This window comes from Lepeophtheirus salmonis, chromosome 4 (genome assembly GCF_016086655.4).
Source record: "Lepeophtheirus salmonis chromosome 4, UVic_Lsal_1.4, whole genome shotgun sequence".
NCBI lineage: Eukaryota > Metazoa > Arthropoda > Copepoda > Siphonostomatoida > Caligidae > Lepeophtheirus > Lepeophtheirus salmonis.
Window position 1 is genome coordinate 4790077 of NC_052134.2, and position 20375 is coordinate 4810451.

The 20375-nt window shown below is 32.3% G+C and overlaps 1 protein-coding gene across 2 annotated transcripts; it reads left to right on the forward strand.

Moving 5' to 3' along the window:
- Window positions 1-2942: 2942 nt before the first annotated feature.
- On the forward strand, window positions 2943-8892 carry LOC121116237 (uncharacterized). 2 transcript variants are annotated; one of them, XM_071887552.1, is made up of 8 exons: window positions 2943-3335; window positions 3853-4083; window positions 4135-4543; window positions 4621-5163; window positions 5521-5861; window positions 5922-6471; window positions 7410-8109; window positions 8786-8892. In XM_071887552.1, the coding sequence occupies exons 5-8, from the start codon at window positions 5822-5824 to the stop codon at window positions 8816-8818; spliced, it is 1323 nt and encodes a 440-aa protein (XP_071743653.1). In that variant the 5' UTR covers window positions 2943-3335; window positions 3853-4083; window positions 4135-4543; window positions 4621-5163; window positions 5521-5821; the 3' UTR covers window positions 8819-8892. The 2 variants fall into 2 exon arrangements, 1 of the variants encoding a protein (XP_071743653.1); XR_011779583.1 differs by having other exon boundaries at window positions 2945-3335.
- Window positions 8893-20375: the final 11483 nt, after the last annotated feature.

The window sequence follows — 20375 nt, forward strand, 5'->3', positions numbered from 1 at the left end:
TATCTTCTACAGTTTTATTGCCTTCATTCTATCTAGTATGTATTCCCCCTCTCTTCAAACACACACACCTCTCTCTCAAGTATTAATAATAATATGAAGACAGAATATCTAATATCATTTATTCAGAGATAGAAAATTGAGAACAAGATCTTTTTCTTCAAGACTTTTTTTCCCTTTCTGTGTAATATATGATTCATTTTACTCTCTGTCTCTCTAAGATCTAAGTGAATTGAATTTAATTCAACATAAATCAAACATTTCATATCTAAATATCTACAAGCATATAGTTTATTGTTATATTTAATTTCAAAATCTATAGATATTCACAAAATATTTCCAAAAAAATTTTCAAATATTATTTTTTGTAAAAAAAATTTAAAAATTCATAGTTATACACACAAAAGCTGAATATTTTTTTTTAATACAAGTTCAAAAAACTAAATTTTTGGTCAAAAATTTCAAATATTTTTTTTTTTTGAACAAAATTTAAAAATACAAAAATTTTTCACAACAAATTGAATTATTTTCAATAAAAGTTCAAAAAACCACTGCTGTTCACAAAAAACTAAATTTTTTGGTCAAAAATTTCAAAACTCATAGTTATTCACCAAAAATTGAATTCGTTTAAATTCAAAAAGTTAAAAAAACTCAGGGCTGTTCACAAAATACTAAATTTTTGGTCAAAAATTTCAAATATTAAGTTTTTTGTCAAAAAAATTTCAAATATTTTTATTTTTGAACAAAATTTAAAAATTATATAACTATTCACAAAAATTGAATTATTTTGAATAGAAGTTCAAAATCCACTACTGTTCACAAAACCTAAATTTTTTGGTCAAAAATTTCCGAAATTTTTTTTCAAATATATATTTTTTTTTTTTGAAAAAAGTTTTAAAACTACATAACTATTGACCAACAATTGAATTCTTTTGAATAAAAGTGCAAAACTCTACAGCTGTTCACAAAAACTATATTTGAAAAATTATAATTTTTGGAAAAAAAATTGAAAAATGCATCGTATTTAACAAAAAAAAAAATGCTTCGGGAAAAAATTCAGAAATTACATTTCAAATACTAAATTTGCTGATCAACTTTAAAGGACCAATTTTTTCAAAAAGTGTTAAATTTGTTATTCAAAGTCTCATTTTTCTCGTTCTGTAGTGCCATTGACAATTTTTGATCACCAGTCTGAGACCCATGAAATAGGAGTCCATTGTTAGAAAGTGATAAAATTTTGTTTTACAATCTGAGACACCAGTTTTGAACAGAATATTGGTCTAGGAAAAAAAATCTTTCACCGAATTTTGAAACAACTACAAATAGATTTACATAGTAGTGTTGAGGTTTGGGTGAGCACCAATATTTTTTAGTGGGTTGGTCTCATGTTATTTTTTCTTGACCGATTTTTCAGACCAGACCGCGGTTTCAAACTGTCGACAAATATTTTTCGGTATCGCATTATCTACCAATTTTTTTCATTCTCAAATATTACGAGAGACTGAATCTTTTTTTTTTTTTTTTTTTTTTGGTTATTTATATTTTTATTGTTTAGAACAAAGATCTTACATGGATCCTAAATATTTGAATAACCTTGAATATCTCAAAAGTACACTATATTTGCATGGATAAATATAACATTCAGAATAATTTAGAATCTATTTTCCCATTTATTTCAATATGAAATCATTACCATAAACTAAAATATATAGCAATTTGAAATTTAGATATGTTTTTAATTGGACAATTACTGACCCCTATTAGAATTCTTAATTCATAAGGATTGGATAAAGTAGATCTCTGTGTTTCCCAAGAGTTAGAACCAAAGAATGATAAATGGAATCAAAGAATAGACTTATAACTTGATCCCTTATCTCAGTAGATGCTCCAATTCGGAGTTTTGTATTCTAGGGGGACCACGGGAAGAAAATATCTCCGAGGTATCTCTCTTTAAACATCGTATGATTTACCGTGTTCACAATTTGAAAACACATATGACGTCATAAACAACTTATTTGTATTACAAATCCGTCTCAACCGATTTTTAAGCAAGACTGACTTATTTGGTACGAAACTAGACAGATTTTTTCCATTGTACGATCTAAACCGCATTTATCTGTCACTTTGTGGCCTTTATTATATAACACAACCTTTCATACAAGAAGAAACGGAGGGAAAGGTTCAAAATCAGTTGGTAGTTAACTAATTCTAGGTCAATTCTTCCCAATTTAAAAAAAAAATTGATTAATAATTGGTGAAAAGTATACAAAGTTTCACAAGAGCTAATTCTTATTCAACCAATCAAGGTTCGGAAAACTTATTCGTGGAAAAGAAGAAAAGCCTAGACGGTTGACAACAAAATACAATATATATTTTTTTGCTGACGAGGTAATGCCGTGCCATGATATGGGTTAAGAAGGAACTTTTCCTGTTGGAACGAATTAGTTCGGACCAACAAAAATCTTAAAGTTTTCAGACCATCCTAAGATTTATGTACAGAACCCCACACTGGACCATACATTGCTCAACCACTTCATGTTAATGGATTTGGCATTGGTGGGTAGGGGTAAGCTGCATTGGAGCTGGGGTTTCTATATTCAACATACCTTAGAAAATAGTAGTAGCAAATCGAATTACACTTCTTCAGAAACTTTGTTTATATGTATTTGCAGAGGAATTTTCTCAAAAAATGCAGATAGTTTATATCAAACCCCTCATTAAAAATCGTTTAACTTGACGTCATGTACACAAATAAGTATTTGTGTAGCTATGTAGATAGAACAAACCCTTAGATAGATTTATTTTGTTATTGTTTGCATTGATTAAAAAAACCTGGCAATTTTATATTTGTTTATTTATACAAACAAAAGTATCTCCTCGTAGGTACAAGCCTTGTGATGACGACTACGTTTCCAAGCTTTTCATGTTTGTGCGTTTTTTTTATTGTGTTAGTAGTTTCCTTTATATTTGAGTAGACTAATATTTAAGGCATTTCATTTCAGGAGTCCACCCAAACAAATACATATTTCATATTTCGAAACTATCATTTATAAACTTTTGTACTCTTTGACATACCTACTTATATTTACCTATTATACGAGACTTATTAACTTTAATCCCTCTTTTATCCTCTCTTCACAGAGCCGAACAACAAAGATGATCATCATCTCATTGTGATCCCTCCTGAAGACTCTCAGTACTCAAAAACATCCGACTATTACTGGGGCAGCATTCATGAAAACAAAACAAATGTGGTTGGTTCTTGGGATCCGCAAAATGGTGGTGTTCAGCAAGGTGCATTTGGCTTTGGAACTGCTATTTCCCTGCCTCTCGAGTCTGTAAGTTCATAATTAATCATTTTTATAAACAGATCTATTTTTAAATAGATTGAAATTCCATTTTATGTGCATAAATAAGTCATTTTCAAAGAGCCATATGCAAATATTTAAAGGATTTGTACATAGACAATTTGTTGGGACTAATGATTGTATATAAAAGTCCTTTGTGTAGATATCTGACGTAAGGACATGGACTCGACTTGACTGGAGTCTATATTTTGATACTTACGACTCGATACTTGACTTGTACCCGAAAAATATGACTTGCAAATCGACTTAGACTCTAAAGTCATTTCAATTTTACACTGGATACAAGGTACTCTTTAAAGTATCTTATATTTTATGAGGGCTTGATCTGGACTCGATGAAAATATTCTGGGTCTGAGGCTTGATTAGAACTAGTGAGTAAAGGATTGAGACTCGACTTGGACTTACAGTATTATCACTTTTATAGATATCAGCTCGAAATTTCAACATATTTCTAATTAGACTCAAATAATCATGATTGTATATATAGTGTCTGATCGATGATGAATGGACAATGAATGAAAAGCTTCTTCCATGTGTAACCAACCCCAAGGATTGTCCAAAAGGATTATCCATTGCCGTTTGGGAGAAGCTAATTTTCCCTTTGGGTGTTCTTGCAAAGAACTCAAAGAGTAGCCCAATAAGAACTCTGATCAGTACTGGAGTTTCCTATAATGTCTTTACAGAAGTATCACATCCGGGATTTGGGATTTTTAGACAGGTTTGCATTCTACTTTTGAATATAATTCTTGGTCATTTTAAGTTTGTTCAGGGATATGATCTTGAAGTGGTTGTAAGTACTGGAGTTAATGTTTGGTCCTTGAGGATCGCTGGACAAGTTTATAATGATTCATGGACAAATATTGGTGTACGATGGGAAAAAACAAGTAGGAACTCTGGAGATGTTGGCGGACTTGAAGTTTTTATCAATTTGAATTTGGTGGGTAGATTGGTTCATCCAATATCTACTGATAGTGGGCGTTCCACATTTTCACCCATTCTTGCAAAAATTGATAATGATTGTTCAGCTCCTGTTCTTATGGTTGGGTGTTCATGGAACTATGACGATCAAAAATTTGAACATTTTTTCAATGGCATCATTGATGAAGTCACAATTTGGGGCAAAAGTCTCAAGAAGAATTCAAGTCATGACTTAGTTCCTCTTTTTTATGGGGGATACTGTGAGTTTAAACTTATTTATAAAAATTAATATGTAAATTGTAGATAGTTAACCTTTGATTTAAATATTGAACACTAGCTGACTCCTATAGAAACATCAATCCAAAACAGTTTAAAGCAATGTTGAAAAACATTGATTTGGAAAATCCATATGATGCATCTCTGGCAGCCTCGGTTTTGGAGGCCATGCTTATACCCTCTCCTACTGAAGCCTCTCTTTTTCCTACCAGAACAACTACGATGCCTCCTTCAACGACCACAACTACTACAACTTCTACGATGAAAATCCCCTCCTCAAATAAATCTCAAAATTCGAGTTCAATAAATGCAAAAAATTCGCCACCATTATCCCCCTTGTTGACAAAATCAAGGGAAGAGTTGGCGGCCGCGCAATTATCTCTTCAGGATGCACTTTTGTCCATGGTTAAAGGACCTTCCAACAAATTGCATTTTGAGCTTCCTAAGAACGTTGAAATGCGCTTTTCACTCGTCGCCATTATATTCAAGATCCTTTCTGGAGCTGATGAGGAAAATGTAGCCAAATGGAAAGCTGTATTCGAGTCAAATCCCAGGCATGAAGGGCCACCCTTGATTTTTAGACATCTTCATGAATATATCTTAGGTATTCTTTTTACTATTGTAGAAAATGTCGGTTTTAGAATACGTTTGATCTTTTTTTAAATGGCGTGAGAGTCTGTAGTTTGTTAGTTAAACTAATTGTTTAAAAAAATGCTGAGAAAATTTTTCATAGGGCTCTCTATGTTTGTAACACACGCTTATGTTTCATATTAAATAATATTATTATTCCGGGACTTTATTATTTTGTCGTAAGACGGCGCCATTTTCTGTCGCTAAGTAAACAACAAGATTTTTTTATTTAGAGCCTAGTCTCTTGTCACAGAGCAATTCTAACTAAAACCGACCCTGCTTGTTGATAATGAATTCATAGTAAACCTTTTTTTTTAATGTTCCTACCTAGAATATATGAGTATTATTGACACAACTTCATATGAAAGATCCACATACTTTGATCCAAGGACCAGGATCTTCAATATTAGTACTTCAGGACAGGACTTTGTTTTTTCTGCTTACAAATTAGCAGCAGATAAATTGTCCTCACAAGTTCGTTTAACCTACCCCAATTATAAAAGCTATGAATGGGAGACGAATTATGAGAAATTTGGAGAGCCCAGGGATGAGTTTTCCGTGCCTACAGGGATGTTTAACGATAAAAAAAGAATGCCAGAATTTGCCAATTTCGATCATAATGAGTGTTCACAATGAGTACCGTCAAATTACTCCTAAAAGAAGGAATCCCTTGTAAGTAACATTCATTGAAAACTTTTTTCTATGCCCACACATATATGTCGTTGATGATAGTTACATCAAAAGCAAAAAAATGGTTCCTTGATAGTAAAGTATTCATTGCCAAGTTTCAAATCAATTTGGATCCATCTCTCCCAAATCCAGCTCTCTTGGAGAAATGTGAAATATCTCCAAATTATATGCAATGGAATCCTCTACGAGCAACATTTTATCACAAGCAAGCCATTAAAGTATTTCCATTTTGGTCTCGAAAGCTAAGACGAAAGAGAGAAATTAATCCAGATGACTACAAGTATAATAAAAACAACATTTTCTCAAATTTCCGTCCAACAGGAATTGAGCGACGAACCTGTGTACTCTGGAACGAGGACTTTGATGAAAATGGAGCATGGGACCCACGGAAGTGTGAAGCAGTGACGAGTCAATCCGACATGACCGTGTGTGAATGTAAGGAATGGGGAATAATGGCCGTGATTGCGGAATTAACAGAGGAAATCCCAGGATCTAGTTCCTGTTCCATGAGTTACAATATAGTGAAATACATTGGACTTACCCTAAGCTTGTTTAGTCTTGGAGTATTTATTGCTATTTGTTTCGTCTCAAAGTAAGTGATTACATATGCGCGGGTTAGCTTTCTTTTAAGAGCTCATAGTTGCTGCGTCTTTTGAATTTAGTAACCTGACACAATCCTACCCGTAACTTTTTAATTTGAGTAGTACGGGGTGTGACATCATAATTTCCTTTTTTAGAATGTGTGGCAATCAGAATGTAGAAGTAACTACAAAGTTGGCGTGGATTCATTCTACACATGACATTCAAAAGTTTTTTTTGTTTTTTTATGGAAATAAAGCCAGTCGTTGTCATGCCGTCAAAAATAAAAATATTGCCATAATAGTTTGACAAAATATTTTCTCCCGAGTTTTTATTGGTGCAATTTATTAAAATCAGTTAATTGCTTCAATTTCTTACATTTAAAAAACGATTTTTTCAATTCCTTTTCATAATTTAAAAGAGTTCAAAAAACTTTGAACGCTAGTAAATCCATAGACATTGATGCCAGAGAGCTGAAATTTATGCCATAAAATTTAGTGTCATTCAAGAATTCTAAATAAAGTAATTAGACCTGGATTTATTAATTAAATACAAGTATTTTTGAGACCTTTACAAAATATCCAATAACTAATTATCTTATGAACCCATAATACATAATTATAATAATTATTGTTAATAAAATTTTACATCTTTTTGTCAAAATTAATTATCCAATATGATTTTAAAAATTCCTTAAAACAAAAAATATTCAAAGAAAAATGAAAAAATCACCTGTTATTGTCGTTTTAAAACATGTTTACTTATGACAAAAATATGATTTTATAAAATTAACAATAAAAGAACATTTTTTTGTTGAAACTGCTGGTTCAAAATATAAAGTCCGAACTGCAGATAATCTGTGGGTCCGACGAGATAAAAGTCAACTCGTTCATCACTAATATGTATGTGGAGGTTTGTTGAATTCATTTTCTTTTTTCTGTATGAACCTAGATATGTTTGGGACATGTTTCATTTACTGCGAGCACAGACCTCCTTTGCTTGGCTCTTATCCATGATTTGTATGGTATTATCAGAATTACCCGCCATCAATGAGTCCATCAATTCAAACATTGTCATCGGACTACTCCTCATCTACTTCTACACGTGTACACTCCTATGGTTCCTTAATGAATCACATGCAACATTCAAGGCCATAACATCCGGAATTATCAATAAACGATTCATCATCTACGTCCCCTTTGGCTACGGAGTGTCCCTCATCCCAGTAGGTCTAGCCTTTGTTCTGTATAACTCAGAACTCGGCTCTGATCCTCTTTGTTTCATCTCCTACAACAACAAAACAAAGTCATGGTTCTTTTACGCCTTCTATGCTCTGATCGGAACATCCATTATACTCAACATCATTTCTCTACTGAATTTGAGCACTCCACAAACCAAAAGCACAAAAGTAGTGCCACAAATCAAGGCACAAACCTTTGGGCTAAGCCTTCTCTCGTTGGGATTTCTTGGCCTCAACTCTATTTGGTTCTTAAAGTATACTTACGGAAGGAAGAATATATTGGGATTTGGTTTAGAGTGGGGTTGCATTTTTGATACGATAACAGGATGGTTTGGAGTTGTAATGTTTCTCCTTTTGGGACTGGGTTCCCCACGGTTTATAAATGGGTTTAAGGGGGAGGCAGAGAAGAGGGTAAGGATGGGTTTTCATAAACATAATTATCTATTAGGGCGCCTTGTTTTTCAAGTTTTTTCGATATTTGATTACCGCTAGTCAGGAAAAGTTGTCATGCGGTAAAAAAAAACGACTTATCCTACTTTTGGTTCGCACATATTTGTCAAAGTTTGAAAAAAGGGCCAAAATTATTTATTTAGACAATAAAGATTAAAGTATTTATCTTTATTTTACTTAAAATCATTTTGGTAGGCATTATTCTAACCTAATAAAATTATAAATTATGTTTTTCTTTTTAAAATCCTCCTATGGAGCAAAAAGGGGAAACAGTATAATGAAAAATTTTCCCTTATTTTTTTAACAATTTTAGAAGGAAAGGATCATTTTATCATTTTAGAAAATAACTTTTTTACCATAGTTTATAGGTTTCCAAAATGTTTAACAATTTTTTTATGCAAAATAATAAACAAGTTGTATATTTTTATCTTTATTGACTAAATTACGAATTTTGACCTTTCTTCAAACTTTAATATATATATATATGCTACATAAAGATGTCATTGTGGGATAATGAAGTTTGACATAGGTCATTTTTAACCACATGCCAACTTTTCGAAATTCGAAAAAGAGGAAAAACCATCCACCCTAATGTGAGTAAATGGCAATGATTATATGGTTTTTTTATATCTTTCAGAGGAAGAAAATAAGTGGAGTTGGGGGTGGTTAAAATGGAATGCATTAGCGGATGGATTTGTAATGTTTTGTGTTCTTAAATAAACTACTCGTAACTTGGTCCTCAAATAACGAATTCATTTATGGTCTACATATATTTATTTATATTTTTTTTTTGGTCTTCTTTGAATTATCTTTCATTCACTTTGTTTTGTTTTTTTTGGGAAGAAGGCTTTTGATTGATCATTTCTTTCCAGAAGATCAACTTCATCTTTTTCTTTCTATGTGGATAATTGTATATTTTTCTCCCCCCTTCTCATACTTCGTCTTCTACATCGTATGTAGAGTTAGATCTCTCTTTCCCTGATTTGATACATAACTCATTACCCTGAAATGAGTTATAACCACATTATACGCTCTATAACCAATCAATGCCATAAAAAATGGTTGTTTTTTTATCATCATATTGATAACGAATAATAATAATAATAGAATCTTCAAAAGATGGATGTGACTTCCGTAACCAAAATGTGTTTTTTTATCTTCTTTTGCTTCTATGATCGATGATTGAAATTGCATACGTACTGGCTTGAGTTGTAAATCATACACCCTTTCGGTATATAAAAATAAAAGTAACCAAAGATGGTAATCATGTCAGTTTGAAGCATAATTAGGAAGAGAACAGCTTAGCTGTTATGACGTTTTACTAGATTCGCTCCAAGGAGCCATGAACGTAAAGGAAATAAACACAACTCCCAATTTGTATATGTAGATATAAAATATGGTAACTCTGAGAGACTACTTATTTGCTGACAGAGAGCACTATTTAAAGAATTGTGATGGCTGTAAATCCTAAGAATTTGCAGTATGTAAAAAAATAAGAAAACGAAATGTATCCTTAGCTGTCATGGCGTTTCATTAAAATAGCTGCAAGCAACCATGTGACGTAGGAAATGAAAATAAGTCCCACTTCATGATATCTAGCAAGAAATTGCTCCAATATAAGCTATTTTGGTGTGAAAAAATATAGCAATCCAAAATTAGCATTGTAGCTCTGACCATTTTAAGACGGTTTGAAAGTAGAGAATCTAAGCTGTCATGATAATTACTCTGATATCGATCAACTCAAACCTGAGTCCAACAAGGACTTACACATGAATTTAAAACTCTCCAACAAATCCTCAGTATTATACATTGGCATTCATGGGCAAATGTACTCATAGACGGAATTTGAAACTTGTTCTAGGGGTGGGCAATTTATATTTCATTACATACTTATATTCTCGCTGTTACTTTATACTTAGATGTTATCCCCTCAATAATTAAAAAATAATAATAGCAGCTCAAAAAACACTGCTCAGTTGATCAACGACAAAAAAAACCGTCGGATTTACAACTATAAGAAGTAAAACTCGCGCATTTTTAAGAGTACGATGATACAAATATATTAGCTTTAATATTAGATATACAACTTGTACAAGTCCATAGATTTTACAGTAATTGTAAATCTTTGCAGGCTTAATAAGACACGTTTTTTAACTTTTTCATGTTGATAATCTCAAGTGTGTATTTTTTTATTTTCCAAAGATGTTGTCGTAATTATTAATTAATACTTGAATATTTCTTGTCCTTCCAATATAAAGGGAGCGGGGATCAAATTGTCGCCAAAATATTTTCCTACAAAAAACAACACAAAATATACATTTTTTCACTTTTTTATTGAAAATCAAAACTATGACGAGCATATAGGTATAGAGTAGCCATTCATTCGATATAATCACCGTTGGCATCAAAAACGGCCTCTGAACCGACCGCAGGCTCTTCTCACCATCTTATTGTCCATGTTACCGAATACCTCCTTGATGGAGTCCATCAGGTGGCCTTGGTGCTATGGGGATGTCTGTTGGTATGTCTCTCGACATAGCCCTAGATAAAATAGTCCAAAGGATTAAGGTTGGAAGAGTTAGGAGGCCACAAATCCTTAATTACGACGTCATAACAGTTCTTTGTTAACCACTGCATGGAGATTTTGGACACATGGCAGGGTGCTGAGTCCTGTTGCCGCATCCAGGGCCTGTTTCCGGCCTTCATGGACCAAGTAGGGTCATCCTCAACCATTTTTTTTCACTTTGTCGACAAAGTCGGTGTCCCTAACCTTCCTGTCGGCGCCCTCCTCCTTGGGTGCCCTCTTTATGGTGGCATCAACATCCCAGGTGTCCTCTAGCTTCTTACGAATACGCTGAACAGTCCGTAAATTCACTCCTAAGGTTGAAGCAATCGTTGAATTGGAGATTTCACATCCATTATTAACCAATCCCATGACTACGGCGTACCTCGAAAGCTCTTCGTTCCACTTATAGTTCTTTATCTCCTCATATGATGACGGCATGATGCTAACTGAACTACGTATCGTCAGCTGATAAGGATAGCTTTCCTATTGGGTAACTGGTTTTTATTTGATAATGTCGTATTTAAGTTATAAAGGTTTAAAGTAGGCAACAATTTGATCCCCGCTCCCTGTATGAAGAGGTCTTCGTGTTTACTTGCTTCCTCTCACAGGGTTGCCTGCAGCTGATTTAATAAAACTTCATGACGGCTATGCTGTTCTTCTCCCAACATTTTTCAAATTGTCAGGATTACCAAGTTCATTTTCAGGTTACTTTATCCTTGAATAGCGTCATATGTCATGCATCTCTGGTAATGGCCTCACTCGGCTTACCTCTTCTATTATTGTTTCTTCATTCTTCCCAAAACACAAACAGCACTAATGGGTCTTTCATACTATGTATATGTATTTCCTTGTCCATTATTTTATATATATATATATATATAATATTTTATTGATTACAATAAGAAAACTTTCTTTTTAGAAATTTGATCGAGAAAAAATAACTTTTTTTTTTCATAGGAAGAAAAAGAAAGAGAGAAAAAAAAAAGATTTTTTCTCTGTTAGTCCTTTTGTATAATCAAAGCAATTGTACAATGTAGTTGTTTTATTTCCATTCCTTGGTTCCTTCCTTCGTTCATTTTCTCATCCTTATCATCATGATGAGGATGATATGAATGGGTCTGTGGATGATTATATCTCTAAATTGTTATATGTATGTAGTACTCAATGGAAAAGATTCCTTATTTTACACATTTACATACATTGTCTTCTATTCTGAGCTTTTATTCCCATTGTTCTACTAATAAAATGCTCTGGATTCATTGTATGCATATAGACAGTACAAGGAGGGGAAGAGGTAGAGAGAGAGAAGGAAGAGAGTCAGACGAAGCTGCTTTCGAATGATTGAATGTGAGTTTTGACTTCTTGTTTTAGAAGTTCAAGGTATCTCTTTTAAAGAACATTGATTACATAAATCAGCCAGACTATTTTAAACCTTTGGAGTTATTCATAAGCCCTGGGTTCTTTTTTCATTTAATTATCCCCGATTTGAAGCAAGTGTAGAACTAGTTAACTCTGCTATTTGTCTTAGACCCAGTAGTTAGTTACCCCCCCCCCATAAGAGGCATTGCCTTTTACCTCCACACAAAAAGGGATCCCCCGTATGGAAGAGCCCGTTTGCCATGTTTTAAGAACGATGTTTCCCTTCAGGAGGCCACCCAGGTGCAACACCCCTTCTGTTCTGTTTCAAATACATGAAAAAAAATGTGTGTGACGAGGCTTTTCGATGAGCAGTCGTAAATGCAGTTTCGCGCAATTAGCCCTCCCAAATGTTTCAACAAGCTGCAACGTTTCTCTACACCAGGTAGGATCGTATGGCCCCTCCCCATCGGTATGTTCAGTCAAGCTGGACCACGTATAAAGGAGACAGCCTCCCCCTTACAGCTAGCTGTGAATCATAAAAGAAAGAGTTGCACGTAATGATAAAATCGTCTTCAATCTGGACTTTACTCACTTGGTTTTTTTCTTAACCCCCTTTCCTAAAACCAATTGTTTTTGTAAATCCCCTTAAAATTGCAAAATAAACACATATCTTCAAACATGCAGCAGGTTTATTTAACCTTTAAAATAAGAAGAAAAAACCATATTTTCAAAAGGTCTTATTTGACTAATTTTTAAGCTTTTTTTTTGTTATAAACTGTTTTATTTCATTCCTAAAATGATCTTCATTTTTTTCTTCAATTTTATTCCTCATATCAGTATTTTGGCCAAAAACGCATTTAGAGGCAATTAAAGCACTCTAAAGCAATTATTTGGACTTAAAGATGAAATCTTACATCTTTACAAAAAAAAATGAAATTTTATATAGAAATAATGATTTTACACAATTAATTTATTCTCTTTTCTATAAGAAAATAGAAATAAAAGATAATTTTATTAAATTTATTTTCTCAAGATTGTTTTTTTGAGTGTGTAATCCAATCAAGACCTAGTTTTATTACAAACTTTGACTGAGTTATCCTTTAAAAAAAACAGACAAACTAACATGACTGGTCTATTATTTTCAGAAATCCAAAATCCAAGGATTGCCTTTATATTCTAATAAAATTTGATTAAGTGTGATGCCTTTTCCTAGATGACCGACGTCCTCAGAACGATGACCTCACGTAAAAACATTGTGTATATAGGATGTTTCTTCCTGTTACGTATAATATGACAAAAGCTATTCTTGTCGTCACTTTTTGTTATTATTTTATACAAATACAATATAAAACTCCTTCCTCAATTCCTTCGTTCCCTCTCCAGGGACACATTTATAATAATTTAATGTATGTATAAACATAATCTCCAGTCTCCATTTTCACAGCCTTTTGTCAACTCCATCACTTCTTCTCTTGGAATTTAATTTAATAATAAACTCTTCAGGAAGGAAGAAGATTGAAATCTGTTCTGTTTTTTACTCTGTTGATTCAATACATCCTAAAAACCATTTCTCTCTCTCTCTCTTTTAAAATTATTAATATTCTTATTATTCCAAGATGACGAAGTCGAAATTTTCTTATACATATAAAAAAATAATAAGAATGAAATTGATAAAAAAAAATCCAGACAGCAATGAATTTATTTTGACTTGAACATATGTATGTACGGAACTATCTTCTTTTGATTGTATAAAGTTCTTTCATCCCCTCATGAATTTAAATAAAATTTCAATTTAATTTAATTTTTTTTTCCACATATTTTTAATAGGATAAAACTTTTTGTCATTTTTTTATTTGATTAATAAGTCAAAATTTCTTTGTTTTTGACTCATTTCATATTTCTCCATTTTTTTAAGTTTATAAACGACTTCTATAAGAGCAACAAAGTAATCATAAATTCTCCAGATACAATCAACTGCTGAGGAACAGTCTATTTAGAGGTTTGAATACTATATGCAGGATTAAACTCTCAGTAAAAAAAATGAATATTTTTCTTTGAAAATGGATCTTTCCAGGCCTCCTCTGCTTAGAGATCTCATAACTGAAGAAGGGATCTGAGCCAAGAAAAAACTAAGATTACCAATTAGAAAAGGAAAAACAGTTGATACGTTTGCACCTTCTTCTTTTTTATTCATTAACGTTTAGATTTCCCTTTAAAAAGAGAATTTTTGCCTATATTTTGTATAAATTACTATAAAAATGGATAAATAGAATATTTACATAAATTTAAATGGACTAACGCTATTAGTCATCTAGAAGGTTCTCTTTTTTATAGCAGTATTTCATTTTCTCTTATCAAAATTATATAGCAGGCAGCTGATATGTCTTGCTTCCGCCTTCTCCTCCAACTCTTACGAAAAAAGCATCTCTACTTATAACATTCAAAAGTTCTTAAAACGCTTCTTTTTGCCACTATTTTTTATTATTACTGTTTCATTCCTTACAAAAATATTGACCAAGAAAATTTATGAAATTATATGATATGTTAGTCAAAATAATTTAATGAACATATCTATACTGGCCATAAATGTCTCGAGATATTTGGAATGTCTTATGTGCTTCGAGATGGAAAATGTATCTTCCCACTTAAAAGAGCAGTATTTAATGATGAACCACCATTGTCGTAACACTTGTTATTGAATTATTCCCCTCAAACAGAAGAAGAAGCTAGAAGAATGGTTGGATCGGTTTAAAAAAAAAAAATTAAAAAGCATGTAATCCTATAAGTCTTAATAAAATTGTCAGTTCAAGGAATGGCCCTGATTGGTCTGAAATGACGTAGTTAGTAACTACGTCATTTCCGTTCTTGAAATTTTATTATAAGCTCCGTTATAAAACAAGATAGCTAAAGTCTAAAGGAGGAGGTGTTTAGCTAGAACTTATTATTAAGAGGTCTAGCAATCATTTATTATTTTATTCGTTATATATTATTCCATTTTATCTATGAATGAAGAATAGCTATAAAAATAGCTAGAACTAGCTTAAATATATGTGATGATTTTCTGGCCTTAAATGGTGAATGACATTTCCCGTTGTCGTGAGTCATTAGTCTTTGTCATCATTTCGTTAGCTTTCGTCTTCATCAGAGTTTTATCTGCATCATAATATTATATTTGTCAGAAATTGTCATAGTTATCTTTTATTTCGTTTTCGTCTCGTCTTTGTCAGAGTTTCGTCCTCGTCAGTTTCGTCTCCGTCATAATTTTGTCTATGTCAGAGTTTTGCCTTTGTCATAATTGTTGTCAGATTCTCGTCTTCATCTCGTCTTAGTTTTAAAAGAAATGTTCGCTTGACGGAATGATTTTGTCTTGTCAGGCTTGACGAAGTAAATTAGGATTCATAAACAAGTCATCCCGCTATGTAAAAATATAAGAAACAGACAATTAGCGTCGTAATGGGGGAGAGAGTAACGTAGCTGACATGACGTTTTATTAGACCAGCTGCAAGCAGCCGTGAAAGGAAGGAAATAAACACAAATCCGACTCCGTATAGATCAAGGACAGATAGACTGGAATTTCACCGACGTTAATCCTCTATTCTACAATGAGTCTTAAGAAAGACTTACACTAATAACTTCGGAGAACCTTCACTGTTATTCTCACGCATGAGTTATTACTTTATACTTAGATGTTGAGTCTCTAAGAATTTAATAATAATGATAAAGGCATTGAAAAATATAAAACACTCTTCAGAATACGAACTAAAATAAATTTTGCACGAGCTTAGGACATCTATTTTTATAAAAACAAAGTGTGTGTGTGTTTGTTTGATTGTCTGTGAAGGACTCATTTTTAACAAGGATGAAACTCTCATTAGTCATTGTTACTCTCCTCCTTTCATGAGTGCAATCATATCACTTTATACATAGATATTCCCTTAAAAATAATTAAATAATCATAATAACTTAAGAAAACAAGAAAGCTTGTTCAGATTCTCTAAGACATCTCTCACTTGTTCAGATTCTCTAAGAAAATTGTTTTAAATTTTGTAACCCAGAAAAAAAATAATATGCCTCTGGCCGAGTTTTTGTACTAGCATTTACAACGAAACCAAGAGGTTATGATGCTTTATTTCATTGAGAAAAAGTTTTATTTTTTAATTGAGACATGATTCTCTGTATTAAAGAGTAAAGTTTTTCGTTTTTATTTTACAATATACATTATAAAGTATCCTACTTGTTGTATTAGTTGTTAAAATCCTTATTTTGTATAATTTATGCATAAATGTTTTTATGGATGAATGTTCATCTCTCCTCTTGGTTATGTTGGTATTAGTGTAATATGTACATTTAATTTCCATTCATTTAATTTTTATTCTAGTTTTTGTTATTTTCACAACATGTTGCAGAGTTTTTTTATAACATATATGTTATAAATGTTCACTATATGAACATCATAGAATCATTTTCTTTTTAGTATAGCTATTCCTGTATATTCTACATCCATAATGTAATAGCCTTAACCCAAGGAGAAGAGCGAGAGAGTGAGGGGAATAAAAGTTGGGGTATGAAATGTAAAAAAAAAAACCAAATTAATCATCTTAATTTGAAGAGTCATCCTTTTATATAACCACAGGGACTCATTAGATTACGAGGAGAATTGAAAAATAAACTGACTGGGATTTTAGTGGCGCGAGTGTCCTAGTATAAATTTTTATTGTTAAAACACTTTGGAACGAGTAACTTAAATGATATTTAGATTACCTACCAAACATAGTCAATTTGCAAGCCTGAAGAGTTGAGATAAAGTAGCTTGGAGTGAGTTATCTTGGAGGAACTATCTACCTACAAGAGATTATAAAAATTCAATAAACTGCAAATCCAAGTCATTTGATGGAGTCCATTTCGAATTCTTAGAATATTTTTGAGCTCCTTTCAAGTCTACAGTTATAATACTATACGATCCATAGTGATAAGACTTTTCTTGAGCTCAGTATAAAATACCTTTCTAGTCTACATCGAATTGTGAGTCTTAGCTTTCGAGTCGGAACAGAGTTGTGTATCCTAGTTATTGAGTCTAAATCAAGCTGCAAGTATTTCATTGACCAAGTCAAGTCGTGAGTCTTAGCTGTTGAGTCCAAATCAGTTTTAGAGCCCATAGTGTTAAGGATTTTCTTGAGTTCTGTATAAAATAACTTTCAACCCCAAGTCGAGACGCGAGTCTATCGAGTCAAATCGAGAGCTTTGGATTGTGAAATCAAGTCGAATAACAAGTTTTTAAAATATGGACTAAAGTCCTTGAATTTTTTCATCGACCCTAGTTAGAGGCCTCAAATTAATTAAGAAATCTGCTCAATTTCATAGTTATAATATAGTATCGATGGTGTTAAGTTTGTGTGCTTTTTTAAAGTTGTGCATCGAAAAAATTTCAAATCAAAGTCGAGTCGCGAGTTTTAGCTATCGATTCCAAGTCAAGTCTCAAATAAGATCAAATAAAGTCGCATATCTTCAAAATAAATATTTAAATCAAATCGATTGTCTGTAGTCCAAATTTCTACATCTGATGAATGATAGGGACAATATTGTTCCCTACATAATTGCCCAAGTAGTTCAAGTCGTTTGGCCACTATATAATATTTCACTCCCTACCATACATAAATGAGTAGTTTCCTACTCTGAAGACTAGAGCTCGTTGTTAAGTCTACATATTTAGAGTGAGTGACCAAAGCAACTACTTACACAACCATCACGTTGTATATATCTCTACCAACAAAAGAATCGCAATTTGAGGACTTACTGATCCGTCATGGTACATATTTAAGTGATTCTTTTCCGAGACTGAAGGGACAAAACGTGTTACACTCTCCTCATTTTTCTCCTCTCTACATATTGTCTACGTCATATATTCATAAATTAATAGTGTACACAGATTGTGGGTGGAACATATTTAATCATAATCATAATCCAGGCAATGCTGCTGGATTCCTCTTTTCATAGGCTCAGTCATTGAATTATAGATACATGGAAGTCCAACTACGTCATTTTCTTTTCCTTTTTTCCCTCACTTTTTTTATTTACTCTGTACGCTTACAGTTCTTTGTGCATAATTTGAATTTATGCATATTTTTCATTGGTAACTCTTTCGAAATAAACATACATATTAAACGATATCCATTGTATTTTATGAGGTTTTTTTAATAAAAATCAAAAATAATTGCTAGGATTAAAATTTTTAATAAAAAAATGTGAAGAAACCCAATCTTTGATGAAATTTGTAGTTTTACATAAAGCAAATGTTAAACACAATATACGCGTACCATATTTTAGTGTCGTCTTTATTCCAGGTATTTAGAGTTCCATGGCTCAGTGAAACACTATAGTTGTGTACATTGAGCTGCATGGCTTAGCCTTCACAGGGTGGGTCATGTGTCAATATTTCCTCCGAATACTACAGACTTGCGTTTGTCCAGACTCCAGATATATTACCCTATATACTCCTTATTAAATTTGGACATCCTTAATTTTTTATAAATAAAAATTTGTTAAATATCAATTTTTTTTAATAAAAACCTTAATTTTCGTTTTCTATTTATTTATCTTTTTGAATAAAGGCGTTAGAGCAATGGGTCATAATGTTCAAAATTTATATAAAGCCAGTTTGCAGGAACTACCAGAAGAGATTGAAGGCTGTCAATATTAAAAAAATATATTTTTTATGCTCGCTATATGGAGTGCCTCAGTATAAAAACAATATCGAACAAATATCAAGAAAATGAGTAGAGTCCTACTTAATTAGTTTAATCCTTATATACAAAAAAAAAAAACAATACTTAATATATTTATTTGAGTCAATTAAAGGCGTTATATTCAAATTTGATATAAACAAGAATGTTAACAGCAAATTAAAACCGATATTTGATCTATGATATTTATGGACCCTTCTCAAATAAAATCTATCAATTTATGAATCCAATCGACAAATACTCGAGTTTGTGGGATGGGTTACAATAGGCAAAAGTTTTATCTATAGTTTAGAACCTTTATTTACGAGACTTAATTTTTTTAAATTCTGACGATCAATTTTGGCTACATTAGGTCCAATTTGCAGCGCAGACAAAGGGATTATAAGAATAATTTATAAATAAAAATTAACGATGATAATTTCTGGAAGAATAGAAATGTGATCACCAATCAATTTTGATAAAAATTATTCCAGTTTGCGTTTGTGTTGACGGGCCAAGCATCAGAAACTGTGCTTCCAACATGACATTGCTTTCGTATTATGAACCTATAGGTATGAAACGTCAATGGGGACGCTCCGTAAATGTCCCTTGCCTTATTGCTGGGTTATTCGTGCAGGTATTTAATGGCCTTTTAATAAGCCATTACTCTTCTCTTTTTTTTTTTTTTCTGTTCTTTGGCCTATTGTTATTATTTTTCGTTTTATTTTTATTATTTTCATTATCAATAGAATTGCTATTAAATAGGTTAACTAACCATGGACTTACTTTTCCCCCTTATCATCTCTTTAGAACCACCGTGATATGTCATGTTTCAATTCATTTAATGAACAACGTTTTCATAAACTACCTACCAATTGGACCCTTTGAATAAACTCCTTTTCTTCTTTAGAAATACATACTATGAAAGAGATTCAAATCCATTTTTTCCTTACACAACAAACGTCATCAGTCATATGACGATAATACCTAAAAGGATTTTTAGCTAGACAATTTTTCATTTATAAAATCCTATAAATAATGAAATAGATGGAAAATATTAAGTTTACTCTGAAAATTGTTTTTCAAACTTTATTAAAACTATTTCGTGACGAGACAGTGAGAACAAAATTAACTTAAATTTCTCTTGAATTATAACTGAAATGAACATTTTTTTATTAAATATGGCCGTCCTCAATGACGGCCTTCACCCTCTTAATGAGGGCGGAAATACCTTACAGATACAGTCTTCTGACAAGTTAGCCAATGTACCCTTGACAGGACTCAAAATATCTCAAAGACCCCGCGAAGCCTGGTTGTAAGCAGCTCCCTTGACCTTTGCCTAAATGGAATAAGGGACCTGGGAGGCCCCATGATCTTGAACACATTCAGAAGAAGCTTGACACTAGACAATTTCTTCCCCGTAATAAGATATTTCTTCCTCCTTGCGCTTAATTTTAATCACAAGTCGTCAGTAATGATTCTTTGGAGCGTAACTTCATTCACATTCATCTTCTTGACTAAGTTGCGAATCGTCCTCATTGGATTTTTAGTAAGGTGGTTTTTGATACGCATCATCTTGACCT

Excerpts from the sequence above, each read along its gene's own strand:
- LOC121116237 (XM_071887552.1), top strand. The coding sequence starts at position 5,822 with ATGAGTACCGTCAAATTACTCCTAAAAGAAGGAATCCCTT. Across the intron at positions 6,472-7,409 it reads GCTATTTGTTTCGTCTCAAA|ATATGTTTGGGACATGTTTC; the intron begins GTAAGTGATTAC and ends GTATGAACCTAG. Across the intron at positions 8,110-8,785 it reads AGGGGGAGGCAGAGAAGAGG|AGGAAGAAAATAAGTGGAGT; the intron begins GTAAGGATGGGT and ends TATATCTTTCAG.